The sequence below is a fragment of the Boleophthalmus pectinirostris genome, unplaced genomic scaffold (genome assembly GCF_026225935.1).
Source record: "Boleophthalmus pectinirostris isolate CB_2022bp ecotype Guang Dong unplaced genomic scaffold, ASM2622593v1 HiC_scaffold_7, whole genome shotgun sequence".
Classification (NCBI taxonomy): Eukaryota; Metazoa; Chordata; class Actinopteri; order Gobiiformes; family Gobiidae; genus Boleophthalmus; species Boleophthalmus pectinirostris.
The window spans coordinates 10,984,614-11,001,895 of NW_026571473.1; the positions used below are offsets into that span (position 1 = coordinate 10,984,614).

General features: G+C 38.0%; 1 protein-coding gene across 5 annotated transcripts in view; it reads right to left on the reverse strand.

The window, feature by feature from the left end:
* The window catches only part of lrp8 (low density lipoprotein receptor-related protein 8, apolipoprotein e receptor), a 405,138-nt gene that overhangs the window by 106,597 nt on the left and 281,259 nt on the right, over positions 1 to 17,282 (reverse strand). For all 5 annotated transcript variants that reach the window (XM_055164423.1, XM_055164422.1, XM_055164421.1 and 2 more), the window contains exons 6-8: positions 8,742 to 8,864; positions 6,337 to 6,459; positions 241 to 360 (exon numbers count right to left, since the gene is read on the reverse strand). In XM_055164423.1, the coding sequence (XP_055020398.1) occupies positions 241 to 360; positions 6,337 to 6,459; positions 8,742 to 8,864 (366 nt within the window). The remainder of the gene's footprint in view (positions 1 to 240; positions 361 to 6,336; positions 6,460 to 8,741; positions 8,865 to 17,282) is intronic.

Consider the following 17,282-nt stretch of genomic DNA (forward strand, 5'->3'; position numbering starts at 1 on the left):
TTTATTCAGAATGTCATTGATAAAACATATTGCCATGGTCCATCAGTGGTAAATTATCTTTTTACCATGATGTTTTTATTCTTATGTCCACGTCCATTGTCATGACCTGTGAGGTTGCAAGAATTATTTGTTATCACTGACTGCAAAACAGTTGCCCCCTGGGGACTTCATAAAGGGTTGAAGTTGAAGTTGAAGAGGTAACTTCCCTCTCCACTCCAGAACAGACCACACTGCTGTTACCTCCACAGGTCTTCTTGTCCAGGAGCTTGTACCCGGGGGGACAGTCACACTCATATCCGATCTTTCGGTCTCTGCACAGGTGGGAGCAGCCTCCGTTCTGATCCGCACACTCATTCACTCCTGTTAGAAAAGATGGGGACAGTTAGGAGGGGGTTCAACTGAGGAGGACGTGCACTGCGTAACTTTTCTAGTGCAGTATCCGCCACCTGCTTATCTCCATGGGAATGTTATTGCTTTGTCTATAATATTCCACAGTAGGGATGTAACAATAACCAAAATATCATGATATTGTATCGTCAAAAGTCTCACAATAATACCATGGGCTGTCACAATATATCAAATTACAAGTTCCTTTGCTTAAATGCCTGGTTTTATAGAAGCAACAACTTATAAACATTGGAAACTACATATCCCATGATTCATTTCAGTGCAGACAACTTGAAAAAATATGTTTTTTACTTGAATTCTTGGGATTAAGACAAAAATAATTCACACCAAAATCTTGTCAGGGTATTTTAAAACCAGAAATGTGTCCTATCTACAATTACATCAGCCTCTTCAAAATATCGCAATAAATATCGTACAGTGAGATGCAAATCGTGATAATATATTTTTGAGATTCGGATATGGTTGCATAACTATCCCACAGTATAAATTAAACATATTTATCACAAGGGTCACTAGTAGGTTACAGCTCTACGTTACATTGCATTTCAGATCTGCGGAGAGTTGCTCTTATTCACAGAAGGAATTATTGTATTTTTGAACAACACCTTTATAGTTTCTTCTTCTGCATGCATTGCTATAGTCATTTCTTTATATATTTGTTTAAATGATTTTATATTTGGCCATTGATTCCACATCTGATTCCGCTTTTGTTTACACTCGCAATATTATTTGGTGTATTTCTGGTCCAGCTCTCACTCAGAAAAAATTCACATTCAGTTTAGTTCTGGTTTATATATCCATAGTCCCATTTATTTTGGGTTTAGTCCACATGGTGGTTTGATTTTTCCAGTATTTATATCTATTTTATTTCTTGATCCTGGTTCAGACTCGTTTCTCTCAGTCGAAATTACTTATTACATTCAAAAGTTTTCAGAAACACTTGTAGTGTAGCTGAGACCATTTGTATTTGATCAGTACAATTCACGAGGCTCCATTGAATCTATTGTTACCGCGTTGTACTACTTTACCTCTCCACCTCCCTTACTCCATTCTCTCTGTTCACTCCATTCTGTCTATCCCGGTGCAACACTTGGCTCTCTTGTCAGTTTTCCTCCCCTCTCCACTCCCTCCCTTTTTGTATCCGTTTCTCATCCTCCATTTATCCTTTTGTCTTTCAGAAGAGGCTCCAGGGAGAGGAGTGTGAGTGAACTAGCTCCTTCATTACGTTTACATAAAAGATTTAGGCTCGGAGGCTGCAGGTAGGTACCACAGCTGCTCTGGTGAGGGAGACCAGCTGTAAAAATAGACTAAAGGAGAGGGAGATTTTGGTAAAAGCACTGAACACCTGTAAATAGACTCAGAGGGTTATGAAATATGTATTACATCGATGTGCTGTTGCAAAATTGATGTGTAGGTCTGTAGAGGACAACTCAGAGGGCCCATTTAGACAGCGGCTGGTTCATTTAGAGCAGACGTTCGCATAGCATTAGTGGTTAAAAGACCTCAACTCAAACCCACATCTTATAGGGACATTAAAGATATTCAGCTTTCATAGTAATAACATAGTATTAACTTTATGATAGAGTGAATATTGTGTTTTTTAAAGTGCACTATAGAACTTTTTTGGTGCACGGTTCACCGCCTTCTTGTCTTCCATGTCATTATTTTGAGCTGTGAGCTTCAAGATAGATTTCAAAGTTCTTTTATTGGTTTATAAAGCTCTTAATGGTCTTAGTCCTATTTATTTATCTGATCTGCTTTTATCGTCTGAGCCTCTCGGACTCTCACGTCCTCAGGTAGTCATCTTTTAACTGTCCCAAGAGTCGAGTCAAGATGAGGCGTCATTCAGTTTTTACGGCCCCCGTCTGCGGAACAGTCGACCTGAGGATTTGAGGTCCGCTGCGAGTGTTAATATTTTACTACATACTATAACCTTTAGGAGCTTTATGTTTTATGTTTCTGTTTAAATTGCTGTATATATGGATAAACAATAGGATGGGGGCGAGGTTGTTGCTGTTGGTTTTAATCATTGTCGTTTTTCAGTTGCATGTGAAGCCCTTTGTGCTACATTTCAAATGTATAAAAAGTGCTTTTCAAATAAAGTTCCATTGATTGACTGATTGACTGATTGTTTTGCCTGCATTGTTCAACAGTATGGCATTATGGGTCTTCAACTAGAGAAGCTGAACTAAGTTACAGGTTTAATCCACGAAGAGACAACCCTGCTCACAGTAAGAATGTTTTTACGTTATAGGTATTTCTGTAGCAATCAAAAATAGAAAAGTTACATCGTGCACCTTGAGTTGATTCATAAAATTGTATGGAAACAGAACACATTTTTTGATTTGAGGAAATAAATGTGTAGAATTTTTTTCTGTTGATGTACACTACTGGTCAAAGGTTTTAGAACACCTCACTTTTTCCAGTTTTTTATTGTTTATGGTTTACTGTTGACCAAAATGTATTATAAACTTTTCACCTTTGGCAGATATAACAGCTGAACACACTTGTGGCTCATTCTTTTTTACAAGAGAAATCAAATATTCCTCACAAAGTTCTTCCCAAGTCTGCTGCATAAATGTGTGGCCCTTGTAGGTTGCTCGGCTTTCACTCTTCTGTCCAGTTCATCCCAAACCAGCTCGATGGAGTTTAAGTCTGGAGACTGTGCTGGACACTCCATGTTTTCAAGTTTACATCTTGTTCTTTTTTCCAGAGGTAGTTTTGGCAGAGCTTGGACTTGTGTTTTGTTATCTTTTATCTTTTTTCTAACCTCTGTCTGTTCAGTATTTACATTTGTACCATTTCAAGCTCTTCATTGTACTTGCACGACTTGTATAAACTGCAATAAATAACTGGAAATATTATGGTGTTCTAAAACTTTTGACCGGTAGTGTATTTTGGGCTGAACACATTTCAAGAAATGAATGTGTGAAGCTCTCATTTATATTTTGAGTGAGGATCTTAAAATGTAATAAATGACAGTTCAGTAGAGATTGTCAGTTTCATGGCTGAACTTATTCAAATGATTCTAGTGTTTAAAAAAAACTGTGGAGCACTTCCTGTGATATGTTTTGTTTGCAAGAAAAAACTCAGCCTAAATATGTAGGGTTTGTGTGTTAAATGTGTGAATAAAACAGAACACGGCTTTGTTATTGATGAGACAACATTATAACATAGATCAGAAAATAGCGTAATATGGACCCTTTAATGAAGCAATCCATAGTGCTCAATTATTGACGCAAAACAAAACAAAAATAAATTCTTATATTAAATGTATGTATCCAGCTCTCCTCTTGTTACTCTATCATGTCTTCTTCTACTCTGACCTTGGTTAGAGGTGAGCGCAGCCCTATTCTAATGATAACTGTCATTCAAACCGTATGAAGACGTGAGATTTCCAATGATCACGTATATGACTAATAATATGCTTGGTCTGCCATATCATTACGGTGTACTTCAAAGTGCGTACATCAGAGCTATCTTAAAGGGCATCACTCTCCCATATCATTTCGTATGCCCTCATCAAACCCCAGAAGCTCAAAAGAAATCAGTTATAGACTTTAAGGTACACTAGGCTATATTTATTTCTATACCTCGCCACTTTGCTGTTGGGCGCAAGATCCGTGACTGAAGCTAGCTAAGTGGTAATTATCTAGTGTGTGTGTTATCTAATGCATAGGAGTCTTACGGGGTTGTAGTCCGGTCACGTCGCCAGGCCTAAGATGGCACCAGAGGGGAGAGATGCATCTTTGATCCTAACAAGGCAGTTGAATAATGTCCTGATTTAGCCTGGTTTGATCAAATGAAGCTGTGTATGCTCAGAAGAGGCCACACACACTTAAAGGGCCCATATCACGCTATTTTCCGATCTGTTATAGAGTTTCCTACGGAAGCCGAGAGGGGTCACAACAAACGCAAACGCCGCAACAAATACAAATGCGACAACACAACAAAAAGCCACAACGGAAATGACCGCGGGACTCTATTTTAATGCAAACGCCGCAACAAATACAAACACCAGAACACAAACGCAAATGTCGCAACATATTAAAAAGCCACAACACATTAAAAAGCCACAACACAGCCACACAGAAGTGACTGCGGGACTCCATTTTCCAACGGACCGATCAAGTGGCAAGTGAAGAAGAAGAACTACAACGTGAAAAGTAAAGCAACGGAGAAGTTGGAAACGTAAGTAAAAGTTATTTATTGTTTTATCATTATTAGTTTCACGTTGTAGTTCTTCTTCTTCACTTGTCGCTAGATCGGTCCGTCGGAAAATCGAGTCCCGCGGTCACTTCCGTTGTGGCTTTTTGATGTGTTGTGGCTTTTTAATGTGTTGCGGCATTTGCATTTGTGTTGTAGCATTTGTATTTGTTGTGGCGTTTGCATTAAAATCGAGTCCCGCGGTCATTTCCATTGTGGCTTTTTTTGGTGTGTTGTGGCTTCTTCTTGTGTTGTCGCATTTGTATTTGTTGCGGCGTTTGTGTTTGTTGTGACCCCTCTCGGCTTCCGTAGTTTCCTGATCACAAACATACCTAGAGTTGTGTTTTGTTTTATTCACACATGTTTAACGCACAAATCATGCATATTTAAGCTGAGTTCTCCTCTCAAACAGAAAACACTCTATTCCACCTTGTGAAGTACTTGACTGTGTTTTCAAACTCCATACACCTTTTCAAGAATCATGGAATTGCCAGTCTCTACTAAACAAAAGGTAAAAAGTAGCTGTTCATTTGAAAACTACCACTTCATGACATCACACTTTGGAGACGACACTGTGCAATTATCATTATAGTAGAAGCGTAGAAGAGGGAAATCTACATATATATATTGGTAACATGCATAACTTTGTGCATGTTAACAGCAATGGGCCTCATTCATGAATCATTTCTTAAAAAATGTTCATAACTTCCACTTTAAGAAAATGCTGAAAGAACTCTGCGCCAGATTTAAGAAGCGTTCTTAAGCAGCCAAATTCCTTAAGTGACAGTTGCGGCTAATTCACCAACATCCAGCTACAACCACCTTCAAACTCATTTACATTTCATTTACATAAAAAAATAATATGCATTTAGTTAGAAATGCCCTCTCCAAATATGGCTAATATGGGTTTGGCATTATGGCAAGTGAAAGTGCGAGGAACTCAGGTGGAACTCCCTTAAACAAAGTGAGGGAATATTTAAGTCATAAACATTATCTTGTCGCACTTTCCACGATTGTGGATTCCCAGTAAATAGAGAAGGAGGGGGGCTCGGGTGGGTGTGCATAAGAGTGTGCTCTGATCATGGCAGGGCTGTAACAGTGGCCCATATGGAGAGCACTGGGGCTGGGACAGAGTCTTACTGCAGCCTGTATGAAGTCTGTTAGACCCAATAGACACAGGCTCTCTAAAACTCCTCAGAAATGTTTTTGGATCACAAAGTAATATAAATATATATGTATACAGTCATGGAGGAATTAGAATTTTTAGTTGCATTATCAGAATAATAATATTCTAAAACAGTTGAATGTTTGTTCTTACGAGTGCTTCTCGTTTCAGTTAAGAAAAAGTTTTGTGAATACAAAAAGTGTTCGTAAAAAGGCCTTAAGAACAAATTTGTTGGTGAGAATGTTTCATGAATGAGGCCCAGTAACATTTCATAAGATTATTGTTCCACAGTATTGCATTAAAGTTTTTTTTTTTTTTTATCTCCAAGGTGACAAGCAGATACTGTCACTAGACCAAGTTACGAGTCAGAACTGTGGAGCGGCAACCCCAATGCACATGATAATGCGATGTACAAGCTGACCAGTAAAGAGAAATGTAGTATTAAATGATACCAGAAAAAACCTGTCTTCATTATATTTTTGTAAATATATTTTATGCAATAAGATCAAACAAAAATAAGAATAGTTAGTATAGAGTAATGCACAGAGCAGACTCACCGCACTCCTTCATGGGCTCATCAGACCAGTCTTTACAGTCCTTCACATTGTCACACACTTTGCTGCTGTCGATGCATTCTCCGTTCTTACAGCGGAACTTCTTTGGGCCGTCACACTTCGTCACTGTGGAAAACAACAGCACAGTGTAAATATCCACACTTAGAAAACGAGCAAGAAAGTCCAAAGCGGAGCAGTGGTATCTATCAATTACTGACAGCCTGAGTTCAGATGATTTGTGGCTGGGTAAGGGTAGATTGGAACTATTTTTTATGTGAGGTTAAACCCTGTTGGGACATAAACATCCATCCACATATTTTGGTCCATTTAAGTGCATTGTGTAACTTTTTGTGGTGGAGGGTCGGTCACCTGTTTACACCTTTACTGAATGATTAAACATAAAAAACTTTAACTTTATTCATGATTTGTTAATGCCACCATGCACACAGCAGCAGTAAGCACCAGATTATATAAAGGTTAATAATGAATGTACCTCGGTTTAAATGATCCATCAAACTCCCTGAACATTGCACAGTTTCGAAACTATTATAAACGTATTTTGAATGAAAATATTATCTGTGTGTAAAATAATGTATATCTAAGCATTCGTAAGCTGCTCTGTTATTGCAAACTGCAGCTTCACTTTCTGATTGGCAGAATACAATATATTTTTGTTGCTTGTACCCATTATTCTTTCTATTATGTGGCCCATTTTGCTTGCAGCTATAAAGTATAGCTAAACTTTATTATGTTTTGAGCCTGTGCTTATGCCTGCATCTCTGAAATGGCTTGGAACTAAAATAATACCCCGAGGAGTTAGTGTGGATAAGAACTTTGCACCACCTCACTTAAAAAGATACTATTTAAATATGCAACTTTGTGTAATATCAGTGCTCTGCTTTAGAATATGTGGAGTAAATAAGGCTTGTGTGTATGTATGGCTTAACTCATGCTCGATTGCGCTCATAGGCACCAAAGAGGATTTAAGGGAAACATGGAGGAGTATCCTGACAATATCCGGTACACTTTTCTTTTTTTTAGCTTTTTCCTGAAGCGCAAATATTTGTTTAAACAGACTTTCTCAGAGGGGTGGAAGAAAAGAGCTACTGCAGCCAATAACTGCCATCTGTGCTGCTTGACTTGGAAACCTATAAGTTGTAATAAGAAATATTCTGCACTCAAATGAAAGTATCTAAAGAGTGTCACTGGAGAATAGGGATGCATCGATAAGATACTGGTATAGAATATCAGCACAGATGGCGGAAAATTTGGTGGATTGAGTGTTTGGTTCCATGACATTGCTTCAGTCTTTATCTGGTTGTGCCTTTAGTTTGAAGTAAAGAGATTTAAACAGGGCTCTGTGTGTGAGATATGACAAAAAATATATATATACTGTATTTTTCTAACTATAAATCGCACTTTTTTTTTCATGGTTTGTGTGGTCCTGCGACATATACTGTGGTGGGGCTTATATATTTGTTTGTCCTAATAAATCTCACAATTTGCAAGTAAGATGGTGCGCTGGATTTTTCTCTATGTTTTTGGGCTGCTCCCTCTCCTCCAACGTACCCATCTCAAGTAAATAGATGTGCGAAGTTCTCATTCTTTTATATCAGGGGCTTATATATTAAAATTTTCACAATGACAGCCTCGAGTGGGCGCTCTAGACTTGTGTGTCTTTATCTGCTACTATTATTACTCCTGTACCACTGTCACTTCACTCTCTACTGCACATGTCTCCTGCAGAAAGAGCCACTGTCTTGTCTGTGTCATGTCAGTCGATCGCACCATTACTTCTGTACCACTGAAAATTAAACATTTGAACAAACTTATAAAGACAACTGAAACCATCCTGTCAGGATTCAGAAAGGCTGGAATAATTCTAACGATGAACATTTCAACAGGTTTAGTGATTTGGAGTGAGATGGAGAGTTTGGTAAACTTGCTCTGTTCTGTTGTTTATGCTATATTTATCTGAAGAACTCTTAATATGTTACGTTAACAGGCTGTTGTTCTCTGTTCCGTTGTTATTATTGTAACTTGCCTTTCAAGATGAAATATCAGTTCCAGGTCTCTGATTTTATAAAATAAATTTCCCCCAAAAAGTGCAACTTATAGTCCGGTGTGACTTACAAATGTTTTTTTTCGTCTTCATTACACATTTTTTGGCTGATGCCACTTAGACTTCAAAGCGACTTATAGACTGAAAAATATGGTAGTACAACATTAAATTCCTGAGCATAAATGATACAGACTCTGAACTCTGCTCAAAGCCACATACTATTTACGGAGAGAAAATTGGGTGTAGACCTCCTGATTGAAAACTCCAGAACTCATCAGTGCAGATTAAAAATGACTCAAACCTCGTTATATTTAAAATATGTGCTTGAGGTGTAATGTAAAAGTACCATTGACACAGCCGGCCTCGTCGCTGTAGTCTGGACAGTCGTGCACTTTGTTGCACTGTTTGGTGCCGTGGATACAGGAACCATCACCGCACTGAAACTCATCTGGTCTGCAAGTCAACAGGGCTGCAGAGACAGAAAAACACAGGGCAGTTAGATCAATACTTTTATATGAAAGGTTTTCACATCCAAAACACTAATTCTCACCATGTTTTATAGGAATTGAAAGTACAGACATTGGTGTTACTGAGGAAGCCTTTCTGAGGTGTCAGGGTTGAAGGCTCCTATTGTGTGGTGTTTTCGTATTACCCAACCCACTTCAACAGAAATAAAATGTTTTGTAGCATCAATAGGGCTGTTTTTCTCAGTTTGTGTCCACTTTCACAGCCACAGAAATCATGGCAGACATAAAGCTGCTCTCCTCACAGCACGAGTTAGCTTTAAGTTGTCAGCTGTCCCTTTTGCCTTTTATTCTACACAAAGCAGAATGGAAATGTTTTGAATTGGAAAAAAAGGAAAATAAAAATCAATATTTCATAGCGTTTGTACCAAGCATCACTAAACAAATGCTACACTGACCTTTTGAAATGTGTAATAACATCATATTTCATGGTTATCTCACAGTAAGGATGTCATATCATATGCCACATTCACAATCGATTCATTTTCTTTACTGGAACAAATCTAAGAAACATTGGAATTAAAAACACTCAAAATCAGATTCATTTAATAATAATGTAACAATTGTGTGGCGTTGACAAGCTGATAACAAATAAGGTAAGACAAAGGAGAAATTCAGTTTGTCAATTATTTCGGTCGAAAACGTTTTGCAGCTCATCCAATCTGCTTCTTCAGTTCTGGTTAGAATGCTGGTGGACACTGCCTTACATCTGTCTGCAGGGAGGACCAGAGGTGTGAAAGCGTCGATTATGGGCCTGAATGATTATGCGAACATGACCCCACACTCAGCGCAGATCAATAGGCCTAGATAACATGCAGAAACAGTAAACAAGTAGATGTGTTAGTTTCAGAGTAGTTTCAGGGTAGTTGGCTCCTCCCTGTAGGCAGATATAAGGTAGTGTCCACCAGCATTTTGACCAGAACTGAAGAAGCAGCTTGGATGAGCTGCAAAACATTTTAAACCAAAGTAAACTTTTGTCCAGTTGACAAATTGAACTTCCCCTTTGCCATGGATTCTTCCAGCTGACTCATTATAAACCAATCTGTGTATCACTCGTTCATTCGTTTTTCAATATAAAACCAAAAATAAGAAAACGAAAAAACAACTGTTTTCTTCATTATTTGTCTCTGAAACAAAATGAAAAAATGGACAACAATTTGTTTTTTCAGTTTTCAATTTTGTGTTGAAATGAACTTGACTTAAACTGTGATGCTGGACATTACCACCGCATACGGACTAAACCAGGACTGAAGCAGGACTGAAGCAGGACTGAAGCAGGACTAAAGCAGGACTGAAGCAGGACTGGACTGAAGCAGGACTGAAGCAGGACTAAAACAGGACTAAACCGTTTTCAGTCCCGGTCTCGGTCCTGGTCTCGGTCTCAGTCCCGGTCCCGGTCTCGGTCCCGGTCCCGATCCCAGTCCCTGGTCTCAGTCCTGGTCTCAGTCCCGGTCTCAGTCCCGGTCTCAGTCCCGGACCTAGTTCAGTCCTGATTGAGTCCGTATGTGGCGTATGTAAACGGGAAACGGCCGTTATTTAAACGCTTTTTCCATGATTCATTTAAACACAAAATCGAAAACTGAAAAAATGAATCGTTATCCGTTTTTTCATTTAGTTTTTGGAGACAAATAACAAGGAAAATAGTTGTTTTATGTTTCTCTTTTTTGGCTCTATATTGAAAAACGAATGGACGAATGATACACGGATTTAAACTAATTGCAATTTTAAAGTTTTTATATTCATTTAATAATATTCATTCCTTGTTTCTAAATAATTTGCCAGAGGAGAAAGAAAATTGCATTTAAAATCTTACACTGGCTGTTAATTAAGCGTGAAATTTAATGAGGGTAAAAAAGCAAAAACAAAACACAAAACTGAAACGTGTGAAAACTGAAAACAAAATGCATTTCTGAATTCATTTAGAGGTGCGTGCTGTAGTATTTCTGGTAAACCATACGCCACTTGCCTTTCTACTTAGAGGTCTTACTGGTTTGCCTGGAATGTTCCACAGTATGGCATTAAATGTATCTAGAATTTTCTTCAGGACAGATCTGACCTGTAACTTTGCCTTGTGGCTTTACTTTCTTTTTTCCACAAAGCTAGACAGGTTTAACGCCATACTGTGAAACATTCCTGGTAAACCAATAAAATCTCCATGGAGACAAATCTGTAATAAGCTTGCTTCTTGCTCCCCATTTCCTTCTATGGCCAATTTGATTCCAATTGAGTCCTGCAGTCGTAATCGTTCACAGGCAACCTTTACGTCTGTGGAAAAGCCCTGTGAGAAAACCCCTGTAGTCTGACCTATGGGGCTTCTACGTTTTACTGTTGTGGACTGGCATTTGGGCGTGCGAGGTCTAACGGTGCACAGGAGCTTTATTTAGCTCATTTGTCTTTTAAAGCACTTGTTTAATTATTCATGTGTTGTGTTTGAGATTGTGTCCACCAGGGAATGGAGGCAGACATGATCAATGGATGTTTGCTACAGAGAAACACAAGGAAAGCAGTGTGGTCTGGGAGGAAATATGAGAGGACGTTACAAGAGAAAGAATTCATTTTTAACTGGTAAAAACCTACTTGAGAGCTTGGACCCCCCGTCGAGGCATTTTCCCTATTCAACAGTGATGAAAAGTAACTAAAAACTGGACTTTATTTAAAGGTTCTATACGCAAAATTGATTCATCTCCAAAGCTCAAAATGATCTGCTACCATTTACCTTTTTTTTTCAGTAGAGATTGGCATTTCCAAGGCTGAAATTATGTACATGATTCTAGTGAAGGTGTATGGAGTTTAAGAACTCAGCCGAACACTTCCTGTATTACCACATGACATCACAAGGTGGAAAGAGTGTTTTCTATTTGAAAGACAACCTCAGCCTAAATATTCAGGGTTTTTTGTGAATGCAATAAAACACAACTCCAGGTATGAGCCCTTTAATACAATTGTTAATGGTAGCAGAAGTACTCTAAAAAGTAAAGAGTACTACTATAACTACTGATACTTGTACTGATACTTATGGCCAACTACAACTACAACAACTACAACTATTACAACTACTACTACTACTACTACTACTAGTAACTTTATGACCACTAATACTTGTGCTGATACTGATACTTATGGTTAACTACAAGTACAACTACTACTACAACAACTTCAACAATTACAACAACAACAACAACAACTACTACTACTACTACTACTACTACTACTACTACTACTACTACTACTACTACTACGACTACTACTACTACTACTACTACAACTACTGATACTTGAGCTGACACTGATTCTTATGGTTAACTACAACTATAACTACTACTACAACTATTACTACAGCAACTACAACGACTACAACAACTACTACTACTACTACTATTACTAGTACTACTATGACTACTAATACTTGTGCTGATACTGATACTTATGGTTAACTACAAGTACAACTACTACTACAACAACTTTCAACAATTACAACAACAACAACAACTACTACTACTACTACTACTACTACTACTACTACTACTACTACTATGACTACTGATACTTGTGCTGACACTGATAGTTATGGTTAACCACAACTATAACTACTACTACAACTATTACTACAGCAACTACAATGACTACAACAACTACTGCTACTACTACAACTACAACTGCTATGACTACATCTACTACAACAACTACTACACCTACTACTACTACTATTACTAGTACTACTATGACTACTAATACTTGTGCTGATACTGATACTTATGGTTAACTACAACTACAACAACTTCAACGACTACAACAACTACTACTACTACTACGACTACAACTACAACTACAACTACGATTACTGATACTTGTGCTGACACTGATACTTATGGTTAACTAAAACTATAACTACTACTACAGCAACTACAACGACTACAACAACTATTGCTACTGCTACTACTACAACTACTATGACTACAACTACTACAACAACTACTACACCTACTACTCTTACTATTACAACTACTAGTACTACTATGACTACTAATACTTGTGCTGATACTGATATTTATGGTTAACTACAACAATTACTACTACAACTATAACTACAACGACTACAACGACGACTACTACTACTACTACTACTACGAACAAGCAAGTTACAGGTCAGATCTGTGCAGAGATGACACTTCTAACAGTAAGAAAGTGTGTTTTCAAGGTATAAAGTTTAAGTAATAAATATGGCTACTCCTGCTACTATTACTACTATTACTACTACTACTTTCTAATTCAAATTTCCTCCACTATTTTATTTATCACTGAAAATGATTAGCAAAAAACACTTTTCATATTTTCATGTAAAAAAAAGTGAAATCTAAATTTAAATATCAAATGAAATGAATTCCACGCTCTGATATAAATTACGAGCGCCTCTCTGGAGATAACAAGGGAATGACAAATAAAGGTATGCGAAGAGCGAACTCTAATGACATAATCGTATGGCACTCCTGTACAGTACATCTGAGCCTGTGTAATTGTGACAAATCCTGGGGAGGGCTGGTAATAACAGATTGTCATTTGCAGAGTTGTGGAACAGTGGTTTGATATAATGTGGCCATTTCTCATTCACATTAACCTGCTGTCTGCGTCGCACTGCTGCTTGTGACCATTATGGAGACAGATGTTTGGAGGATATGGAAGAACACACGAGGAGAGCATGTCTGTGGAACCAGCTAACCCTGACTGTGTGTGAGTAGAGAAGATGGATCAATTAATAAGGTTTGGTTACCTGCAGAGGCGCCATTTTGAGGACATTTCACCATTCCAGAGATATAATATTTAGTTTTGTTCATTTGTATAGTGATGGAAGGATATGGAAGAAAACATGAGCTATCTTCTATACTGTGTAGAAGAACAGAAGTTAGAGCTAATACCGTATTTTCCGGGCTATAGGGGGCGCTCTTAAGCCTCCAACCCCATCAAAAAACAACTGCCCGCTCCGCAATCCAGAGCTCCCTATACACGAATTCACTCGGGTGTTTTAGATTTAATATTTAGTTCTGAATTGTTAATTATGTTAATGCAGCAATAACATTGATGTTGGCTTGATGTGCCATCATAATATTGTGTCTATAATGTTTATATGTTATGATACTGAGATAGAGGTCTCTAGTTTAACAATAACTGAAATATTTCAATGTCGTATCGTCAAAGTTCTCACAATAATATCGTGTCATTGAATGGTCTATTTTCGAACTTTTTTCACAAATAAACCACACCGGACTTTAAATGAAACAGAACAGTTGGATGGCTCAGTGGGACTTTGTTTGGCGCGTTCACGGTGACTCTGGGCTTTGTTCAGTTGCGGCGTGTAAGGAGGGTGCTGTCTGGGACCGCTGGATTGTTGCCGTGTTCGCAGTGACTCAGTTGTTCAGTTGTGGCTAGAAGTGGCACATTGCACTCGCTTTTTCGGTTCGTTCCTCCGTTCCATTCCTCGTCCGTGTGGAGTGATGACTCTGGCTGCGGTTGTGTTTCACTGCACGGGCGCTGTCTGCTCCGTGCGTGTTTGCTTGTGCTGTGGGTGGTGCGTCTTTGTAGTTTATTGAAGTCGTGCTGGGACACCCGAGTGGATTCGTGTATAGGGCGCTCTGGATTGAGGGGTGCACGTTGTTTTTTGATGGGGTTGGAGGCTTTTGAGTGCGCCCTATAGTGTGGAAAATACGATATATCGAATTACAAGCCTCTTTGCTCAAATTAAGAGTTATGGTGCAGCAATAGCTCAAAAATGACAGAGGGAACTACATAAACCATTATCCTTTGCTCCATTTCAGTGTAGACTACTTGAAGAAATAACACTTTTAAGTCTTAGTTCTTTGGATTAAGTCTTGTCAAGGCATTTTAAGAGGAAAAAGTAGCATAGTAGAAACAGTTTTGTAAGCCTCCACAAAATATCACAATAAATATCGTACTGCGAGATGTTTATCATGAAAATATTGTACCGGGAGATTTGGATATTGTTACATCCCTAATCGTGAGCATCTCCACCATATCATGAGCTTTCCCACGATATCGCAATAAATATCATATCGTGAGATTTGGATATCGTTACATCAGTACTAGTTTGGCATCTGATATGTAGTTTAAGTGTAGTATCTCTGGGTCTATCCACATGAAACAAAAAGTCCAGGCTTTTACTTCTGAAAACTATCGATAGTCCCGAAGCATTTCTGAAATAGTCAAAAGCCAAGTGCAGCAAGTGTGACTTCAATAAATGATGTTGAATAATGGGCAAAAAGAAGCTCCAAGCTAACACTTTATATTATTAATAACAATAGAGATTAACATTGTAAGTTTGAGCAGAGTAACTTTGTCAGACATCTGCCTTTCCACCTTCTCAATGTAATCTTGTTTTGGTTATGTAAAGCTACTGCATATTCATCTGACTGCGCTCATTCCAAATAGACATTATACAGTATTTATAGAAACGCACTAAACTTTCAAATAAAAAGTTGATGTTGTGTGAAGTGAAAGTTAGTCAGCTCGACTTACAGTTAGAGCTAGAACGTAACGGAAGTGAAAGTAGTAAAATATTGTACATAAATATAAATTATAAGTATGTACTTTACTTAAGTGCATTTTAGAGTGGATACTTTTTACTTACACTACACACACACACTACACACTATACTACACAATATGCAATATACACTACACACAATACAGTATACACCACACTACACACTATACTACGCACTACACTACATAATACACACTACACTGCACTACACTACACACTACACAACACACTATACACTATACTACACACTACACTACTCCCTACACTACACATTATACAACATACTATACTACACACTACACAATATACTACACACTACATTGCACCCTATACAGTATACACTATACTACATACTACACAATAAGCAGTACACACTATACACTATATGACTCATTAAACTATACACTACACAACACACTATATAATATAAACTATACTACACACTACAATACACAATACACACTACACTACACAATACACACTACACTACACTTACTGGGCCATAAATATTATTTATTGTTGTCTGAGACCTGCTGAAAAGGCAGAGGTTTATTTTAACGCATTTATAGTTTGAGCAAACACAAATATACAATTCAAAAATGCTAAAAAACAAACTATTGATTCAATTGTTTCTGTTGAACAAAACTGAGCAAGAGTCTTTTATTAAAATCAATATATATGAAGCTATATTAGATCTCAAAATCTGTGCAAAATACATTGGCTTTCTACTCTTTAAGTACATTTTTAAACGGGTACTTTAATGCTTTTAGTTAAGTAGATTTTTGATACAAAATTGAGTACTCTCCAAAAAGTAAGTATTTTCCACAGTATTCAGGCTGTAGTGTAGTTGACCCTATAGGAGTATATAATGTTGACACGAGTCCAGAACCTCTTTATAATGGAGGAGTGCATGGCCATATGGTCTAATTAATGTGTCACTCACTTGACTGTTAAGAGAGTGTGGGTGTCCATTAGGCACTGAAAAAGCAATGAGCACAGCACAACAAAGAAGACTGAAGTTATCTTGAATTAAGAGCTGAGTATTTAATTAAAATGTGATTCAATGTGATTACAACTATTACTCCAATCAATTTAAAAAGGTTGTAACTAAAATAAACAGTGAATTATCTTTTGAATGATAGGGGAGCTTGTTTTACCCCACAAAAACAAGAGCAAGGACATTTAAGCTTTTAAAAACATGAGTCATAAACCGTGCTAATGCATTAAAATGATTCTTCAAATACAGGCAGACTTTTGACATACTAATATTTTTAGTAGTCATGATTACAATTACAATATTACTTTTTTCCAAGATCTAATCAACTGTCTTGTTACATCCTTAAAAATGCACCAAATAACTAAAGTAGAAGGTCCGCTATTTGCTTGTCTTCATACGGGAAGTTTGGTTCTGTGCAGGGCTGTGCACAAGTGAATTTGTGCAATTTGTGTGTGTTTACTGCCACTACATGTGCAGCTACAGGGAAGGCTTGGCTCTTTAACATTCACGAGCTCGTCTGTGGTTGATATGGCAGTGTTTCCCACAGCGCTTTATAGTTAGGGCGGCCACCTTGACAACAATTGCCCCCCACCTTCACTACATCCTTCCGAACCACGTGAATCCTGGCAAAACTACAGTCTTTGCTGTCCTCACTTTCCTCTCTTTTTGTGGCCTTACCAGCTTGTCAAAGGCTGATCTCGTCAAGTCTCAGAAGCTCAGCAAGGCCGGGGCTGGTTAGTACTTGGATGGGGGGCCGCTGGGAAAATCAGTTGCCACAGTGGGGCGCCCACCGCAAAAACTGTTGTTATA